Source organism: Mobula birostris, chromosome 24 (genome assembly GCF_030028105.1).
Source record: "Mobula birostris isolate sMobBir1 chromosome 24, sMobBir1.hap1, whole genome shotgun sequence".
NCBI classification, from domain to species: Eukaryota; Metazoa; Chordata; class Chondrichthyes; order Myliobatiformes; family Myliobatidae; genus Mobula; species Mobula birostris.
The window spans coordinates 55,724,860-55,744,043 of NC_092393.1; the positions used below are offsets into that span (position 1 = coordinate 55,724,860).

Consider the following 19,184-nt stretch of genomic DNA (forward strand, 5'->3'; position numbering starts at 1 on the left):
TCCGAGCGCGGCGGCTCCTCACACCCCGGGCGAGAAGATGACAGTCAAAAGCTTCAACCAGGGCCAACAGTTCCGGCCACGAATGGCCTTCCTGCGCAAGGTAAGAGCCGTAAATAACAACAGCAGCTCTGGCCGCTCATGCAACATTTGCGAGAGGCAGATACAATTCAGACTCTGGCTGCGAAGACATTTCACTGGAAGTGAAAGAAAATTGTTTTATTAAAATTTTGGGCTACGTGTTACAAATATATTCTTCTGGTGACATATATCTGTTACACGTAGTATAATATATTCTGTATGGATAGAAATATATACACACAGTATATAAAGTATTTATCTCGCATATCATATTTAACTATTAATCGGAATTTATTTGTGGCGCTGACTTTTTTTAGCAAATTAGTTTTAATATCAAAAATTTAGTTAACTTGTGCTGAAGACATGCCATATCCACCCAGCAAATGCGAGCGTCCACAAATCTGGGACTTGCACTTAATCTTTCGATCGTTCTGTGAATTCTGAAAGGGGGTTTAGTTATATCGTTATTCGCCTGCGCTCTGGTGATGTTTTTTCATCGTTTATTGACATTTAGCTTCAGACTAATTGGAAGAAATTTTAATAACCGGAAGATCTAACCCAGCGGCAATAAGCGCCCGGGAATGCGGCAACTCGGGGAAAGGGGGGGGGGCGGATTCCTGTCACCTTATCCCATCCATGGATTTAGCTATATTGAAAGTGACAGTGGCATCTAATACCCGAAGCTTTCCGCGTGCATCTCGAAAGCTAAAATAGTGCCGGAGTTATCAAGCAATATTATGAAAATAGCAAAAGAACTAATATATTTTTAAAAATTAGGCGGAACACTTTTAAGAGCTCACCTGGGACCATATTTCAAACAGTAACCTGTTTGTAATGTAGCAAAAATACGTCATTTTCAGGGCTTTCTGTTAATATTCCCTCTGGCGATTTGGCTTCGACAGTAACACAAACACAGACTGACCACTTATGTTCCTTGGTGCGCGCTACCTCTCTCTCCCTCTCTCTCTCCATCCCCCTCTCTCTCCATCCCCCTCTCTCTCCATCCCCCCTCTCTCCATCCCCCCTCTCTCCATCCCCCCTCTCTCCATCCCCCCCTCTCTCCATCCCCCCCTCTCTCCATCCCCCCTCTCTCCATCCCCCCTCTCTCCATCCCCTCTCTCTCCATCCTCCTCTCTCTCCATCCTCCTCTCTCTCCATCCTCCTCTCTCTCCATCCTCCTCTCTCTCCATCCTCCTCTCTCTCCATCCTCCTCTCTCTCCATCCCCCTCTCTCTCCATCCCCCTCTCTCTCCATCCCCCTCTCTCTCCATCCCCCCCTCTCTCTCCATCCCCCCCCTCTCTCTCCATCCCCCCCTCTCTCTCCATCCCCCCCTCTCCATCCCCCCCTCTCCATCCCCCCCCTCTCCATCCCCCCCCTCTCCATCCCCCCCCTCTCCATCCCCCCCCCTCCATCCCCCCCCTCCATCCCCCCCCTCCATCCCCCCCCTCTCCATCCCCCCCTCTCTCTATCCCCCCATCTCTCTCCATCCCTCTCTCTCTCTCTCTCCATCCCCCTCTCTCTCCCTCTGCCCCTCTCTCTCTCTCTGTCCCTCAATCTCTCTCTATTACTCAATATCTATCACTATCCCTCTATCTATCTCTGTCTTTCTCTATTTCTCTCTCTCTATCTCTTTATCTATCCCTCTCTTCATCTCTTTAACTATCCCTCTATCTATCTCTATCTCCATCTCCCTCCATCTCTCCCTACTTCCCCTCCCTATCTCATCTCCCTACAGCTCTCTATGTTAGCTCTCCATTGCTCCAACTTTCTATTTCACTTTACTCCTCTCTGTATGTCTGTCTCTTCATCTCTGTCACTCTGTCTCCCTCTATCCCCATCTCTCTTACTGTCTCTGTTTTTGTTCTGTCCATCTATGTCCCTGTCTCTCTGTCTTACCATCTGTATGGCTCCCACTCTCTTGCTGTCTCTGTCTGTCTCTGTCTCTCCCTCCCTCTCTCTCTCTCTCTCTCTCTCTCTCATACTCCCCCATTACTCAGTCTCCCCGTCACTCCCTCTTCACCTGTCCTTTCCCCCCCTCTCCCCCCCTCTCCCCCCCTCTCCCCCCCTCCCCCCCTCTCCCCCCTCTCCCCCCTCTCCCCCCTCTCCCCCTCTATCCCCCTCTATCCCCCTCTCTCCCCCTCTCCCCCCTCCCTCTCCCCCCCTCTCCCCCCTCCCCCCTGTCTCTCTCCCCCTCCCCTTCTGGACTGCCTTCATACAATGCTATCGATGATTGCACCTTCCAAATCATTGTAACATTCAAGATGATTTCCCATACCTTCAAATTCTTTGTAGTTTCTAACTTGTTGAAGTGTTCTACCATCTCCATGCCTAAACGCTTGAAAGCACAGTGAGCAAAACAGTTCTGAATTGCCTTGCTGTTTATCACTCACCAACTATTACTGACAAAAGCACTGCTTTTTGAATGCAAACACATGCAAGTGATGCTGCTTAAAAACTGTTCGCTCTAAGAATGGTGTAATGCACGGGACTGACACTCTTTAGAAACTGTTCGGCAATAGTTTCCTGTCCCAATTAAGTGGCATAGAGTCCCAAATACGGAAAGGGAATCCCAGCAATTTTCTTGATTAGTTTCTGTTCTTTAACAGTTGTCCCAAATAAGCAGCTGCCCTGATTCAGCGATGACCCAATTATTTGGAATTCACTGTATATAGCGTAAATATTAACAGCATTATCATGATCATCTTTCTATGCTGTGTAGTATGACGTAGGTGATCATGGTCTTTCTATGACCATGATTGTTCTTGGCAAGTTTTTCTACACAAATGGTTTGCCATTGCCTTCTCCTGGGCAGTGTCTTTACAACATGGGTGACCTCACCCATTAGCAATACTCTTCAGAGATTGTCAGCCTGGTGTCAGTGGTCGCATAACCAGGACTTGTGATACGCACCAACTGTTCATACAACTGTCCACCATCTGACCGTGATGGGGGTGGGGGGTAAGCAGGTGCTACACTTTGCCCAAGGGTGACCCGCAGGCTAGTGGAGCAAAGGAGCACTTTACACTTCCTTTGGTAGAGACGCATCTCCACCCGATTACATAGTGTATGACAATAATAAACCAATTCCAATTTCAAACACGAAATCAATTTGTGCATTTTAAAGAGAAATCTAAAAAATGTCTTTTTTTATTACACATCTGTGGTGATGGCTGGAATCATTCACATTTCCTGGGAGAGTAGAAGGGGCTTTGGTTTAGAATCAGACTTATTATCACTGACATATATCGTGAAATTTGTTTTGCGGCAGCAGTACCCTGCAATATATACGATATATTATAAATTACAATCAGAGATACATAATTAAAGTAAGCAGAGAAAAAAGAGCAAAAATAGTGAGGTGGTTCATGGATTCGTTGTCCATTCACGACAGAGGGGAAGAAGTTGTTTCTAAAACATTGAATGTCTCTTTTCAGGCTCCTGTACCTCCTCTCTGGTGGTATCCATGAGGAGATGGCATGTCCAGGGTGGTGGGGGGCCCTTAATGATGGATGTTGCCTTTTTGAAGCATCGCCTTTTGAAGACGTCCTCAGTTAGCAAGTGAACAGATCCAGCACTCTTGTCTTTTGTGTCTGATTCCTCTGGCCTGCCAGATGAACCCACAGCCTCGTGAGTCAGAGTCAGGAGTGCTGTTGACTGAAGTGCAGCTGGCATTCAGAAAGGAGAAGGTCAACGAGAAGTGACTGGCAGTCCATTATCTTACGGGTACAATCTGCTACTTGACGTGCAAATTGCAAGAATATGGAACAAAGCACATTAGGAAGACTCCACAATATTTTGCTGTTTAAATGAAAGGGCTTATAAAGTTTATTTTTTAGGTCATAGAATAGTTGCCAGGTTGGAATCCAATAGAACCCAAACAATATTGAGTGGAAAGTTGAAGAGGCTTCCAGTGGTTTATGAATAGTATTAAGGTTCTAAACAATGAGCTTGGAATTACCTGTGCTTGCTTGAATTTCATAATAATAATATTGGAGCAAACAAATATTTATCTAATCTAATATCAAAATAAAATTATCACATGATCTTGTAATCTAGCATATTTTTCCTCATACAGGGATTTGCAATTTAAACAGCAGCTTTATCTGTAACATATGCATTGAAACACTCAACAAAATGTTTCCTTTTTCATCAAATCAAACTAGCGAGTATTGTGCCCGAGTGTGTTACCCTGCTTCTGATGCCAACATAGCATGCCCACAACACACTAACCCAACCTGTACATCTTTGGAATGTGGGAGGAATCCAGAGCACCCGGAGGAAACTTCCACAGTTACGGGGCGATATACAAAACTACTTACAGACAGCGGTGGGAGTTGAAACCCGATCAGTGATTGCTGGTGCTGTAAAGTGTTACGTTAACTTCCTACTGTGCCACTCTAAACTTTATTTTATAGCTTTTTGACTTAATATTGATTTTATTTATTGTTAATTATTACCAAATAAAATTAAACACATGATCTTGTAATTTATCATGTTTTCCTCACTACTGTTTGCAATGCCATTACTCCACACTTGTGAAATGTAGAATCTTATAAAATACCACCTGGGAAAACGGGCGGCATGGTGGTGTAGCATAATGCTGTACGGTGCCAGCTGTTAGATCAGGGTTCAGTTCTTGCCACTGTTGGAGTTTGTATGCTCTCGTCTTTGTGTCAATGTGGCCTGCCCACAACATACTAACCCTAACTGTCCAGTCAGATCATGCCATTCCTGAGCAGTACAAGAGAAACAGTGCGGAATGCAGAGTTGCAGTCTCTATTTAGTTTGTAATTTGTAGGTGTTTATGTCTTTGTAAAGTCCTGTTGCCACAAAACAATAAATTTCACAGTGATAATCCGATTCTGGCTCTGAATAAAGTGCACGGGCCATGATGAGGTAGACTGGGAGATCAAGTGTTCATCTTTTAGTCTATGAGAGGTCCTTTCAAGAATCTGTTAAAAGCGGAATAAAAGCTGTCCTTGAGCCTGGAGGTATGTGCTTTCAGGCTTTTGTATCTGCTGCCTGATGGGAGAAGGGAGAAGAGAATGGGTTGAAGTTCTTGATTATATTGGCAGTGGGAGGCTGGTTTGCGTAATGAACTGATCAGGTGACTGCACTTTAAAAAAAAATATCGAATTAGATATAAAGAGCTTACAGAGATTGTGAGAGGCACTATATAAGCACAGAGTTGCCTTTCTTTATCTTGGAGGTTGTACGGTGAAAAAAAGATATTTAATTTAGGAAGCGACTTTTAACATTTTTTGATAAATAAAACTTCCTTGTGAGAATCCTTTTAGATACGACTGTCCAGCATGCTCAATAGTTCAATCATTACCTGTGTCTTTGTGAATTCCAAAGAGCGAGAAATCTAATCTGACTCTTTGGAACATAATTGATGCGAAATAATGTTATATTTTATTGTTGCCAAGCAATTGATACTAGAACGTACAATCATCACGGCGATATTTGATTCTGCGCTTCAAACTCCCTGGATTACAAATATTAAATATTAAAAATAGTAAAAGATTAGTCAATATTAAAAATTTAAATTATAAATCATAAATAGAAAATAGAAAAATGGAAAGTAAGGTAGTGCAAAGAAACCGAGAAGCAGGTCCGGATATTTGGAGGGTATGGCCCAGATCCAGGTCAGGATCTGTTCAGCAGTCTTATCACAGTATATCAAATTTGTATCAAAAATCTGGTGTTTTAATGAGGGTGGAAATTTAAAGTTCGCCCTCCCCTTTCTCCTCATTACTGCATCAGCTTAAATCCTGAAACTTTTCCAGTTCTGATGAAAGGATTTTGACTTAAGATGGTGCTGCCTAACCTGGTAAGTATTCCCAGTTTTGCCTGCCTTTATAGTTAGTCCGTCCACAGACATGGTGGTCAGATGAATCTGTCGTTTAATTCAGGAGCAGTTGCTAATTTCCACAGAGGGCAAGTTTCTTGGCAAGAAATCAAACACCATTGAGAACAGATCGGGCCAAACACTTACAGCTTCGGTAATGCCGCCTTACTTTCAGCGAAACAAGAAAGCACAGAGGTGCACACGCTAAGGCTACGTCCACGCTGAACAGGATAACTTTGAAAACGCCGGTTTCGCGTAAAAATGATAGGCGTTCACACCAGGCGTTTTTGAAGATATTTCCATCCACATTAAAACGGGTATTTGGGCAAATCTCTTTCTACTGGGCATGCGCAGGACACATCTACAGAATTCACCCGCTTCGACAAGTATGCCCAACTCCGACAGTGACATAGAGAAAATGGACAGCCAGTGCCTTTCTCCTGGGGTGGACATGGCTAATACGAGGGAGCATAATTTTAAGGTATTCGGAGGAAAGTAACAGGAGATGTCAGAGTTAGGTTTTTACACCGATAGTGGTGGGTGCAGGGAATGCCCTGCCAGGGGTGGTGGTAGAAGAGGGTACATTAGGGACATTTAAGACCATAAGACACTGGAGCAGAATTAGGCCACTTGGCCCATTGGGTCTGCTCTGCCATTCCATCATGGCTGATTTATTATCCCTCTCAACCCCATTCTCTTGTTTTCTTGCTGTAACCTTTACCACCCTCACTAATCAGGAACCTATCAACCTCTTTTAAACGTGCCATATGAGTAGGACTAAGGGTTAAGAATCTCAGTTTAGAGACTCTTAGATAGGCACATGGATGAAACAAAAATGGAGGGCTACATGGGAAGGAAGGGTTAGATGGATCTCAGAGAAGGTTGGAAGGTCGGCACAACATTGTGGGCCAAAGGGCCTGCACTGAGCTGTAATGTTCTGAGTGCTATGTTCTAAAATGACTTTGTAGAGAGATTAACGAGCAGCCAATATTTGAGCGGTGGCACTCAGCAGTTCAGGAAATGTTTGATGAAATAAATAATTAATGATTCAGGTCAAAGTCAGAAATCGAAACAAGTGTCAATAGCGGTGTACAGCTCTCTTTCTCCTCACCTGGGTAGTTCTGTCTTATTAACTTTGATCTCAATGGAGTGAGAGATGGAAGAACAGAGTTAGTCACCCTTCCAGTTTTGTCCCTGGAGATATTGGGTACTACAGCACAGAAACTGGCCCTTTGGCCCATCTAGTCCATGCCGAACTGTTACTCTGCCTAGTCCCATCAACCCGCTCCTGGACCATAGCCCTCCATGCCCTTCCCATTCAAACTTCTCTTAAATGATCCAATCCCCCCCCCCCCCACCCCTGTTATCTACATGGGACACAACATTTCACTCATTTGGTGTCTCATAGGTTGAAAGTACATTAAAGATACCCATGATTTCAAATGGGACTGGTTTTGTCAATACGATGTCTCCTAGCATGGGAAAATCCATGGAGTGTTACTTTTATAACAGTGTATCAGTAGTATTTCAGTGCCCTTTGCGACCCTGTGGATGGCAGGGTGGAGATATGTCTCTAACAAAGGAAGTTTAAGGCGCTCCTTCCTTCCGCTAGCCTGCAGGTCACCCTAGGGGAGGTGCAGCACCTGCTTAGCCCCTCGATCAGGGTCATGTGAAGCCATGGGAGCCGGCGGTGGACGGTCGTACGAGCAGCCGGTGCTGATCACGAGTCCTGGTTATGCGCCCACTGATGCCAGGCAGACAATCTCTGAAGATTATTGATAATGGCTGGGAATCACCCACCTTGTAAGGACACTGCCCGGAAGAAGACAATGGCAAACCACTTCTGTAGAAGAAATTACCAAGAACAATCGAGGTTATGACACCATGATCACCCACGTCATATGACATGGCAGATAATGCTGACGATATTTACTACCCAGGTTTCCAGGATCAGTTTTACTATCACTGACTTGTGTGATGTGAGATTTGTTGTTAGTAGTGTGGAGAGAAGACAAAGAAATTACTATAAATTACAAAATAAATAAATAGTGCAAAAATACAGTAATAAGGTAGTGTTCCAGGGAATCGTTGACTGTTCGTAAATCTGATAGCCGCAGGGAGAAAGCTGAATATTTGAGTGTCCTCCCCAACGGTAGTAATGAGAAACGGGCATCTGCTGAGTGGTGAGGTTCCTTAGTACAGATGCAGACATCCCACCTCTCCCGGAACTTCCTACATATTAATAGTGGCTCCCTGATGCCTGCAAATTACAAACGTTTGTATATACAATATCCTGGAAATCAATTTTTTTGAGAGCGAGCGAGAGAGAGCGAGAGCGCGCGCCATGGCAGAGCGTTCCAAGGAAAGAAAATATAAAACGTACGTCACCTCAGACTACCCTAAAGTGTACCCCTACCTAAAATAATGACAGTGTTGCTCGCTGCACTGTTTGCAACAGTGACTTTTCCATTGCCCGTGGTGGGTTAAGACTGTCAAAGACATGTTGAGGTGAGTTTAACAGGTGTCGTTTGTTCATTAGCATAGCTAACGTTATTTAAACTAGCTGGCTAGCTGCTAAGGAGCTACTCTATTGCAGACATCCCACCTCTCCCGGAAGTCTCCCACAAATTGATGGTGCTACCTCCCTGAAATGAGTTTTTGCAGGGTGGGATGTCTGCAGATGGATGCCGCCTTGAGGCATCACCTCTTGAAGGCATCCTCAATGGTGGGGAGGCTTGTGCCCGCAATGGAGCTGCTTGAGCCTACCACCCTCTGCAGCATCTTGTAATTAAAGAAAAAGAGATTAAAGTTTATTTGTCACATGTGCATTGAAATATACTGTGAACTATGTCATTTTGCGTCAACAACTAACGTGTTCCGAGGATGGTGAAAGGGCAGACTGCAAGTGTCACCACACTTCCAGCACCAACATTGACCCTAATTGTATCTTTTTGGAATGTGGGAGGAAACCCACAAGGGGAGAACGTACAAACTCCTTACAGACAGTGGTGGGAATCAAACCCTGGGGCTGGAAAGGTATTGTGCTAACCACTACACTACTGTGCAGCTGTTGCAAGAGTTACCCCTGGTAATAATGATCAATAAGGCACAGAGAATCTGTATTTACCAACAAGTAATTTTTATTGCTTCAACTAAAAACCACCTTGGTTCACAGACAATCTACCCGTGTGCACCCCAGTAGAGCTCCCTGACCCTCCATGAACAGTCAATGAAGAAAAAAGATACTACCCGGGAAAGGAGTCTGCGTTGGCCATGCGTTCCTTGTGGTCCCAATCTCCACTTCTCCATGGGGTCTTCCTTATCCATGATAGAAACATAGAAAACCTACAGCACAATACAGGCCCTTCGGCCCACAGAGTTGTGCCGAACATGTCCCTACCTTAGAAATTACTAGGCTTACCTATAGCCCTCTATTTTACTAAGCTCCATGTACCTATCCAAAAGTCTCTTAAAAGACCCTATCGTATCCGCCTCCACCACCATTGCCAGCAGCTCATTCCATGCACTCACCACTCTGAGTAAAAAAACTTACCCCTGACATCTCCTCTGTACCTACTCCCCAGCACCTTAAACCTGTGTCCTCTTGAGGTAACCATTTCAGCCCTTGGAAAAAGTCTCTGACTTTCCACACGATCAATGCCTCTCATCATCTTATACACCTCTATTAGGTTACCTCTCATCCTCCATCACTCCAAGGAAAAAAGGCCGAGTTCACTCAACCTATTCTCATAAGGCATGCTCCCCAATCCAGGCAACATCTTTGTAAATCTCCTCTGCACCCTTTCTATGGCTTCCACATCCTTCCTGTAGTGAGGCGACCAGAAATGAGCACAGTACTCCAAGTGTGGTCTGACCAGGGTCCTATATAGCTGCAACATTACCTCTCGGCTCCTAAATTCAATTCCACGATTGATGAAGACCAATACACCATACGCCTTCTTAACCACAAAGTCAACCTGCGCAGCTGCTTTGAGTGTCCTATGGACTCAGACCCCAAGATCCCTCTGATCCTCCACATTGCCAAGAGTCTCACCATTAATATGATATTCTGCCATCATGTTTGACCTAAAAAAATAAACCACTTCACACTTATCTGGGTTGAACTCCATCTGCCACTTCTCAGCCCAGTTTTGCATCCTATCAATGTCCCGCTGTAACCTCTGATAGCCCTCCACACTATCCACAACACCTCCAACCTTTGTGTCATCAGCAAACTTACTATCCCATCCCTCCACTTCCTCATCCAGGTCATTTATAAAAATCACGAAGAGTAAGGGTCCCAGTACAGATCCCTGAGGCACTCCACTGGTGACCAACCTCCATGCAGAATATGACCCATCTACAACCACTTTTCGCCTTCTGTGGGCAAGCTAGTTCTGGATCCACAAAGCAATGTCTCCTTGGATCCCATGCCTCCTTACTTTCTCAATAAGCCTGGCATGGGGTACCTTATCAAATGCCTTGCTGAAATCCATATACACTACATCTACAGCTCTTCCTTCATCAATGTGTTTAGTGACATCCTCAAAAAATTCAATCAGGCTCATAAGGCATGACCTGCCTTTGACAAAGCCATGCTGACTACTCCTAATCATATTATAACCCTCCAAATGTTCATAAGTCCTGCCTCTCGGGATCTTCTCTATCAGCTTATCAACCACTAAGGTAAGACTCACCAGTCTATAATTTACTGGACAATCTCTACTCCCTTTCTTGAATAAGGGAACAACATGCACAACCCTCCAATCCTCTGGAACCTCTTCTGTCCCCATTGATGATGCAAAGATCATCGCCAGAGGCTCTGCAACCTCCTCCCTTGCCTCACACAGTAGCCTGGGGTACATCTCATCTGGTCCTGGTGATTTATCCAACTTGATGCTTTCCAAAAGCTCCAGGACATCCTTTTTCTTAATATCTACATGCTCATGCTTTTCAGTCTGCTGCAAGTCATCACTACAATCACCTGTTCCATAGTGAATACTGAAGTATTCATTAAGTACCTCTGCTATTTCCTCCGGTTCCACACACACTTTCCCACTGTCACACTTGAAAAGTCCTATTCCTTCATGTCTTATCCTCTTGCTCTTCACATACTTGTAGAATGTCTTGGGGTTTTCCTTAATCCTGCCCGTCAAGACGTTCTCATGGCCCCTTCTGGCTCTCCTAATTTCCTTCTTGAGCTCCTTCATATTAGCCTTATAATCTTCTAGATCTCTAACATTACCTAGCTCTCGGAACTTTTTGTAAGCTTTTCTTCTGGACTAGATTTATTACAGCCTTTGTACACCATGGTTCCTGTACCCTACCATAACTTCCCTGTCTCATTGGAACGTACCTTTGCAGCACTCCACACACATGTCCCCTGAACATTTGCCACACTTCTTCCATACTTTTCCCTGAGAATATCTGTTTCCAATTTAAGCCTCCAATTTCCTGCCTGATAGCCTCATAATTCCCCTTATTCCAATTAAACGCTTTTCTAACTTGTCTGTTCCCATCTTTCTCCAATGCTATTGTAAAGGAGATAGAATTATGATCACTCTCTCCAAAATGCTCTCCCAGTGAGAGATCTGACACTTGACCAGGTTCATTTCCCAAAACCAGCAAGTACAGCCTCTCCTCTTGTAGGCTTATCTACATATTGTGTCAAGAAACCTTCTTGAACATGCCTAACAAATTCCACCCCATCTAAACCCCCTGCTCTAGGGAGATGCCAATTGATAATTGGGAAATTAAAATCTCCCATCACGACAACTCTGTTATTATTACACCTTTCCAGGATCTGTTTCCCTAACTGCTCCTTGATATCCCTGCTACTATTGGGCAGCCTATTAAAAAAAAACACCCAGTAAAGTTATTGACCCCTTCCTGTTCCTAACCTCCACCCACAGAGACTTCGTAGACAATCCCTCCATGGCGTCCACCTTTTCTGCATCCGTGACACTATCTCTAATCAACAGTGCCACGCCCCCACCTTTTTTGCCTCCCTCCCTGTCCTTTCTGAAACATCTAAAACCCAGCACTTGAAGTAACCATTCCTGTCCCTGAGCCATCCAAGTCTCTGTAATGACCACTGTATCATATCTCCAAGTACTGATCCACGCTCTAAGCTCATCTGCTTTGTTCACAACACTCCTCACGTTAAAATAGACACATTTCAAACCTTCGGTCTGAGCGCATCCCTTCTCTATCACCTGCCTATCCTCCCTCTCGCACTGTCTACAAGCTTTCTCTATTTGTGGGCCAACCTCCTCTTCCACAGTCCCTTCAGTTCAGTTCCCACCCCCCTCCAACAATTCTAGTTTAAAATCTCCCCAGTAGCCTTAGCAAACCTCCCCACCAGGATATTGCCCCCCCCCCGGGATTCAAGTGCAACCTGCCCTATTTGTACAGGTCATACCTGCTCCAGAAGAGGTCCCAATGATCCAGAAATCTGAATCCCTGCCCCCTGCTCCAATCCCTCAGCCACGCATTTATCCTCCGCCTCATTCTATTCCTATTCTCACTGTCGCATGGCACAGGCAGTAATCCCGAGATTACTACCTTTATGGTCCTGCTTTTCAACTTCCTTCCTAACTCCCTGTAGTCTTTTTTCAGGACCTCTTCCCTTTTCCTACCTATGTTATTGATACCAATATCACCATGACCTCTGGCTGTTCTCCCTCCCACTGCAGGATATCTTGGATGTGATCTGAAACATCCTGGACCCTTGCTCCTGAGAGGCAAACTACCATCCAAGTTTCTTTCCTGTGTCCACAGAATTGCCTGTCTGACCCCCTAACTATACAGTCCCCTATCACTCTTCCTTTCCCTACCCTTCTGAGCCACAGTGCCAGACTCTGTGCCAGAGGCACAGCCACTGTTGTTTCCCCCAGGTAGGCTATCCCCCCCAACAGTACTCAAACAAGAGTACTTATTGTCAATGGGGACAGCCACAGGGGACCTGACCCTTCCCTCTCCTGACTGTGACCCACTTGTCTGTCTCCTGTGGCCCCGGTGTGACCACATGCCTATAACTCCTTTCTATCACCTCCTCGCTCTCCCCGACCAGGCGAAGGTCATCGAGCTGCATCTCCAGATCCCTAACTCGGTCTCTCAGGAGCTGCTGCTCGACACACCTGGTGTAGATATGGCCGTCCGGGAACCCCCCCACATCCGACACCGAGCACAGAAAACTGGCCTCACACACAGACTTCCTCCTTTCTGCAAATAACACAGGTAAACCCACCTCGCCTCGCCTAGTTACCACCTAAACCCGTTGAGCCAAAGCCCTATCACTCTGCCACCTCTAACTCTGCTGGCCACTGGATATGGCGGTCTTCTGTTTAAACCTTTCGCGCTCTACTGGCTGACGTCATGCGCCTATGCAGTCTCGCCTCTTTTTTACGCCGAGTAGTAAAATAAACTCCCTTTGCTCTGAAAAATCAGCCGTTCACTCACAGCTTTCTCGCTCCGAATGATGGTTGGTCTTCTTGCTGGTTTTAGCCCAAGGCTACAGCCAACGTTGTTTCATTGTTCTGTCCACCCCAGGCTTGTGTAATTGTGTCTTTCAACTCTGACTAGTCCAAACCAGTTAAATGAGGTGACCCAGACAGAGTCTAACGAGATTACAGATTGTTTCTTTGGTAGGTCTGGCATTTTACATAATAAGTAGCTATTCATCTGGGAATAGTCTCAGGTTTAGCAGGTCATTACCTGAAGCTCCTTGTGTCCACATTCAATTGCTCTGATTAGAGTGTCTCAGACAAGACTCAGTTCAGAGTCTGCACACTTTACATAACAAACAGGTGCTTGTCTGAGCATGGGCTCAGGTTTAGCAGGTCATTACCTGAAGCTCCTTGTTTCAATTGCTCTGATTAGAGTGTCTCAGACAAGACTCAGTTCAGAGTCTGCACACTTTACATAACAAACAGGTGCTTGTCTGAGCATGGGCTCAGGTTTAGCAGGTCATTACCATTTTGTCCACATTCACTTGCCCTGCCCAGAGCAAAAATCAGTTCAGAGACCACAACATGGGGTGGGGAGTGGTAACAAAGACAAACAAGAGAAAGTCTGCAGATGCTGGAAATCTGACCCAACGCACACAAAATGCTGGAGGAACAAAATGCTGAAAAACAATATAGTCGACGTTTTGGGTCGACACCCTTTGGAACAAAGACAATTGGTTTGTCTGCTTTCTCCGTCCTTGATTCATCAAATCCACTAATTGTAGACTGTATTTTCTTCTGGCTAACAGCGCCCTGTGATCCTGGGCAATGGAGCCTCCCCTATTCTAGCCCCCACCAGACTGTGATGTAACCGATCAGAATCAGAATCCTTTATTATCGCCAAGTATGTGGACACATACAGGGAATTGATGCCAATTTCCCTGAGCTCTCGCTGTACAGAATCAAAATGCAAACAAAACAATAGTGCAAATAATCATGAACTATATACAATGAGGTATACCTGTGTATGTACAGGTGGACTTGGTTTACAATAGACTAAAATTCAAGTGTTCATAAGACTGACGGCATACGGAAAGAAACTGTTCTTGTACCTATTTGTCCTGGCATACAGTGATCTAAAGCGCCTACCAGAAGGAAGGAGTTGGAACAGGTGATGTCCAGGGTGTGATGGGTCTACAATGATGCTGCTTGCTCGCTTCCTGACTCTAGATGCATATAAGTCCTGGATCAAGGGCAGCTTCACACCAATAATCCTTTCCACAACCCTGACGGTTCTTTGAAGTCTATTCTTGTTTGGTAGCTGATCCAAACCAGGCGGTGATGGACGAACAGAGAATAGACTGGATTATTCCTGAATAGAATTGAATCAGCAGCTCCTGAGGCAGGTTGTACTTCCTGAGTTGACGTAGGAAATACAACCTCTGCTGAGCCTTTTTGATAAGAGTGTCCATGTTGGGTGTCCACTTCAGGTCCTGGGAGATTGTGACACCCAGAAACCTGAAGGTCTCCACAGCAGACACAATACTGTTGAGTATAGTGAGTGGGGGGAGCATTGGGGGGCTCCTCCTGAAGTCCACTGTCATCTCCACGGTCTTGAGCGTAATTAGCTCCAGATTGTTCTGACCACACCAGAGGGCCAGCCGTTCCACCACCCGTCTGCATGCAGACTCATCACTGTCTCAGATAAGGCCAATGACAGTTGTGTTGTCTGCAAACTTCAGGAGTTTAACAGATGGATCCTGAGAGGTGCAGTCATTAGTGTAAAGGGAGAAGAGCAGTGGGGAGAGCACACATCCCTGGGGGGCACCGGTACTGATTGTCCGGGTGCTAGAAATGATGCTCCCCAGCCTCACTTGCTGCACCCTGTCAGTCAGGGAGCTTGTGATCCACTGACAGATGGCGGGGGAGACAGCAAGCTGGGTGAGTTTGGAGTGGACGATTTCTGGGACGATGGTGTTGAACGCCAAGCTGAAGTCAACAAACAGGACCCTCGTGGAAGTTCCTGGGTTGTCGAGGTTTTAATAGTATGTAATGCAGTCCCATGTTGACTGCATCATCCACTGACCTATTTGCCTGATAAGCAAACTGCAGGGGTCCAGCAGGGGGCTTGTGATGTCCTTCAGGTGAGCCAACACTAGTCTCTCAAAGGACTTCATGACCACAGATGTCAACAGAATACTCTCCACCGTTCTTCCAGAAATTTGCAAACCATTTCTGATGTACCAACTCTCCTCAAACTCCTAATATTGAAGTCAAGCTGCTGGTGTGTTTTCATTGTGACTGCTGTACATCAAAGAAGGTATGGCAGCAGCTCTGTTTTGTTAGGCATTTGAGGAGATTTGGTACGTCACCAATGACTTGAGATTGCATCACTGCAGCCTCGCTGACTCGGACCCGGTGAGTGGCTCCATGAGGCCATCTGCTCAGTACTGCCAGCTCTGCTCAGTTCGACCCAGCCCTGACTGTTTGGGCTGACAGGGTGGGGAGGGACGATATGGGGAAACGCTGCAGTTCCACCTGGGAGGAAACATTGGCTCTAAAGACTAGTGCTCCATAGGGCAGTGTTCTTAACACCCTACTCTTCTCCCGGTACACTCATCATGGCACGATCGTATTCTGTTGTAGCCCCATCCACAAGTTTGCAGATGATACCACCGTAATGGATGACATCTCAAACCCCGATGAGCTGGAGTAGACGGAGGAGATAGAGAGCTTAGTAACATGGTGTCATGGCACCAACCTTTCCCTAAATGTCAGCAAAGCATTGACTTCAGATAGGGGAGCAGTGAACATACTCCTGTCTGCGTCAATGATGTTGAGGTTCAGAGGGTTGACAGCTTCAGGTTCCCAGGTGTGAACATCACCAATTCCCTGTCCTGGTCCAACCATGTTAATGTCACAGGCAAGAAAGCTCACCAACGCCTCTACGTCCTCAGGAGGCTAAGTAAATTCGGCACATTCCCATCGACTCTTACCAATTTTTAATCAATGCACCGTAGAAATAATTTTGTCTGGATGCCTAACTGCTTGGCACGTTAACTGCTCTGCACATATGTTCAAGAAACTGTAGAGACTCACACACAAAGTCCTGGAGGAACTCAGCAGGCCAAGCAGCATCCATGGAAAAGAGTAAACAGACGATGTTTTGGGCTGAGATCCTTCAGCATGACTGTACTCTTTTCCATAGATGCTGCATGGCCTGCTGAGTTTGTGTGTTTTGCTCGGATTTCCAGCATCTGCAGATCTTCTCTTGTTTTAGAAACCGTACAGTGTTGTACACACAGCTCAGCACATCACAAGAAGCAGCCTTCCCTCTATGGACTCTGTCTACTTTTCTCACCGCTTCAATTAAAGCATAATCAGAGAGTCCACCCTCCCCAGATACTCTCTTTTCTCCCCTCTCCCATCAGGCAGAAGATGCAAAAGCCTGAAAGCATGTACTGACAGGTTCAAGAACAGCTTCTGATAACCCCACTGTTATCAGACTCTCAAACAGATCTCTTGTACGCTAAGCTAGACTTATTGTACAAGAGTGCTTTCATAGTCTACCTTGTTATGGTTTTACACTTTAACATTTACCTGCACATCTTTCTGCACTGTTAATCATTTTAATTATTTGATCTGCATGAACAGTATGCAAGACAAACACATTTATTTATTGAGATATAGCGTGGTGTAGGCACTCTGGCCCTTCAAGCTGTGCCCACGGCCCTTCAGTGATTCCCTGATTTAATCCAAGCCTAATCACTGGACAATTTACTATTACCAATTCCCCTACCAACTGGTATGTCTTTGGAATATGGAGGAAAGCAGAGCACCTGGAAGAAACCTACACAGTTGTAGGGAAAACATATAAACTCCTTACAGACAGCAACAGGAATCTCTGTGGGAAGGATGAACCAATACCCCCCCCCCCCCGCCATTCCACCCTATCAACTGAGACGAGATCTGAGGTGGTCCTGGTTGTTGTTAGTCAACAGGGAATTTGCAAGATAGAACCTTGCAGCACAAATCTGTCTGTAAAAATAAAACCTGATTTCTTCCTGGGTACTGGGTGACAGACAGGTTGCTGTAATCTCATACCGGTATTTAAAATTCACCTCCATCTATCAGTTCCCTCTCAGCTCAACGCTGCCAATCCAGTTGTGAAAGGGAGCCTGATGGGTTTGTTATCTGCTGTTCCATCTCTAAATTGTCCGTGAGCTGATTTAGTCCGACAGGACAGTAGTAGCACACAGATGAACTCAACTGATGTTGGAAATCCATACATCGATCAAGCTTTTGAACAGCTGAGTGAACTCATCGTGTGGTGCATAGAGCGACAATTCCTTTGAGTTTTGCTGTTGACTAGCAACGAGCAGGGTCACCTCAGATCTCATCTGGGTTTGAGAGATACAGTACTTGATTTCAATTAAAGTGCATTTAGATGGGGGGAGAAAAATAAGATACAAGTCTTATTGGGTTACAAACATCCTGTACATACCAGTGAGCATTTGAGAGATCAGCAGGGTTGAAGGGGGTTGGATTTGATGGCCGATGCATGCACCTTCTATCAGGTATTGGTAAAGGTTTATTATTGTCACATGTACAGTAAAAAGCTTGTCCTGTGGACTGTTCAATCAGATCAAATCATTACACAGTGCATTGAGCTAGCATAACAATCCAGGATGAAGTGTAAATAGTGGAGCAACTGCATTAAAGTACCAAATATTATGGAATGTGTCTCTGGTATTATGGAATTATAACATTTCACAGCCAGCCAACATTGGAATTTAGAAGGATGAGAGGGGATCTGATTGAAACATATAAGTATTAAGGGATTGGACACGCTGGAGGCAGGAAGCATGTTCCTGCTGATGGGTGAGTCCAGAACCAGAGGCCACAGTTTAAGAATAAGGGGTAGGCCATTTAGGACGGAGTTGAGGAAAAACTTTTTCATCCAGAGAGTGGTGGATATGTGGAATGATCTGCCCCAGAAGGCAGTGGAGGCCAAGTCCCTGGATGCTTTCAAGAAAGAGATGGATAGAGCTCTCAGAGATGGCGGAATCAAAGGTTATGGGGATAAGGCAGGAATTGGATACTGATTGTGGATGATCAGCCATGATCACAGTGAATGATGGTGCTGGCTCGAAGGGCCGAATGGCCTACTCCTGCGCCTATTGTCTATTGTTCCATTCACAATCTAAATACTGGAGGCTCTCAGCAGGTAAGGCGGTGTCCAGGGAGAGGAATAAACAGTTGACACTTGGGCCGCAACGTTTCTTCAGGACCCTCCTGACCTGCTGCGTTCCTCGAGCATTCTGTCTGTGTTGCTCTGGATTTCCCCCTCCTGGTTTCACCTGTCACCTGGTGTTTCTGTCTCCCCTCAACCCACCTTCTGAATCAACTTCTCAGCTTTTCTTTTTCTCCAATCCTGCTGAAGGGTCTCGGCCCGAAACATCGATTGTACTTTTTTCCATAGATGCTGCCTGGCCTGCTGAGTTCCTTCAGCATTTTGTGTGTGTGTGTGTGTGTGTTGTTAGGATTTTATCTTGTTTGTGATCTGCAGAATCTCTTGTGTTTACCGTTCACAGTCTCTTTGCCTTGCAAATTTATGCAACTCTTTTGGGTCAAAGAAAGAAATTCGATTTTCAAACCAAAGGTGTGTAACTGAAATAGATTAGGACCCACACACCCACATTCAGACAGTGTGTGCAGTCAATTGTCTATTAACACCTCCTCTGGACCCTGTAGTTTATTCTTGGCTCTTTTACCCTGCATTACATGTTCCTTTATGTTGCCAGGGG

General features: G+C 45.4%; 1 protein-coding gene across 2 annotated transcripts in view; it reads left to right on the top strand.

The window, feature by feature from the left end:
- LOC140187166 (regulator of G-protein signaling 9-like) overlaps positions 1–19,184 on the top strand; it is a 93,151-nt gene continuing 73,967 nt past the window's right edge. For both annotated transcript variants that reach the window (XM_072242181.1, XM_072242180.1), the window contains exon 1: positions 1–100. In XM_072242181.1, the coding sequence (XP_072098282.1) occupies positions 38–100 (63 nt within the window). In that variant the 5' untranslated portion in view covers positions 1–37. The remainder of the gene's footprint in view (positions 101–19,184) is intronic.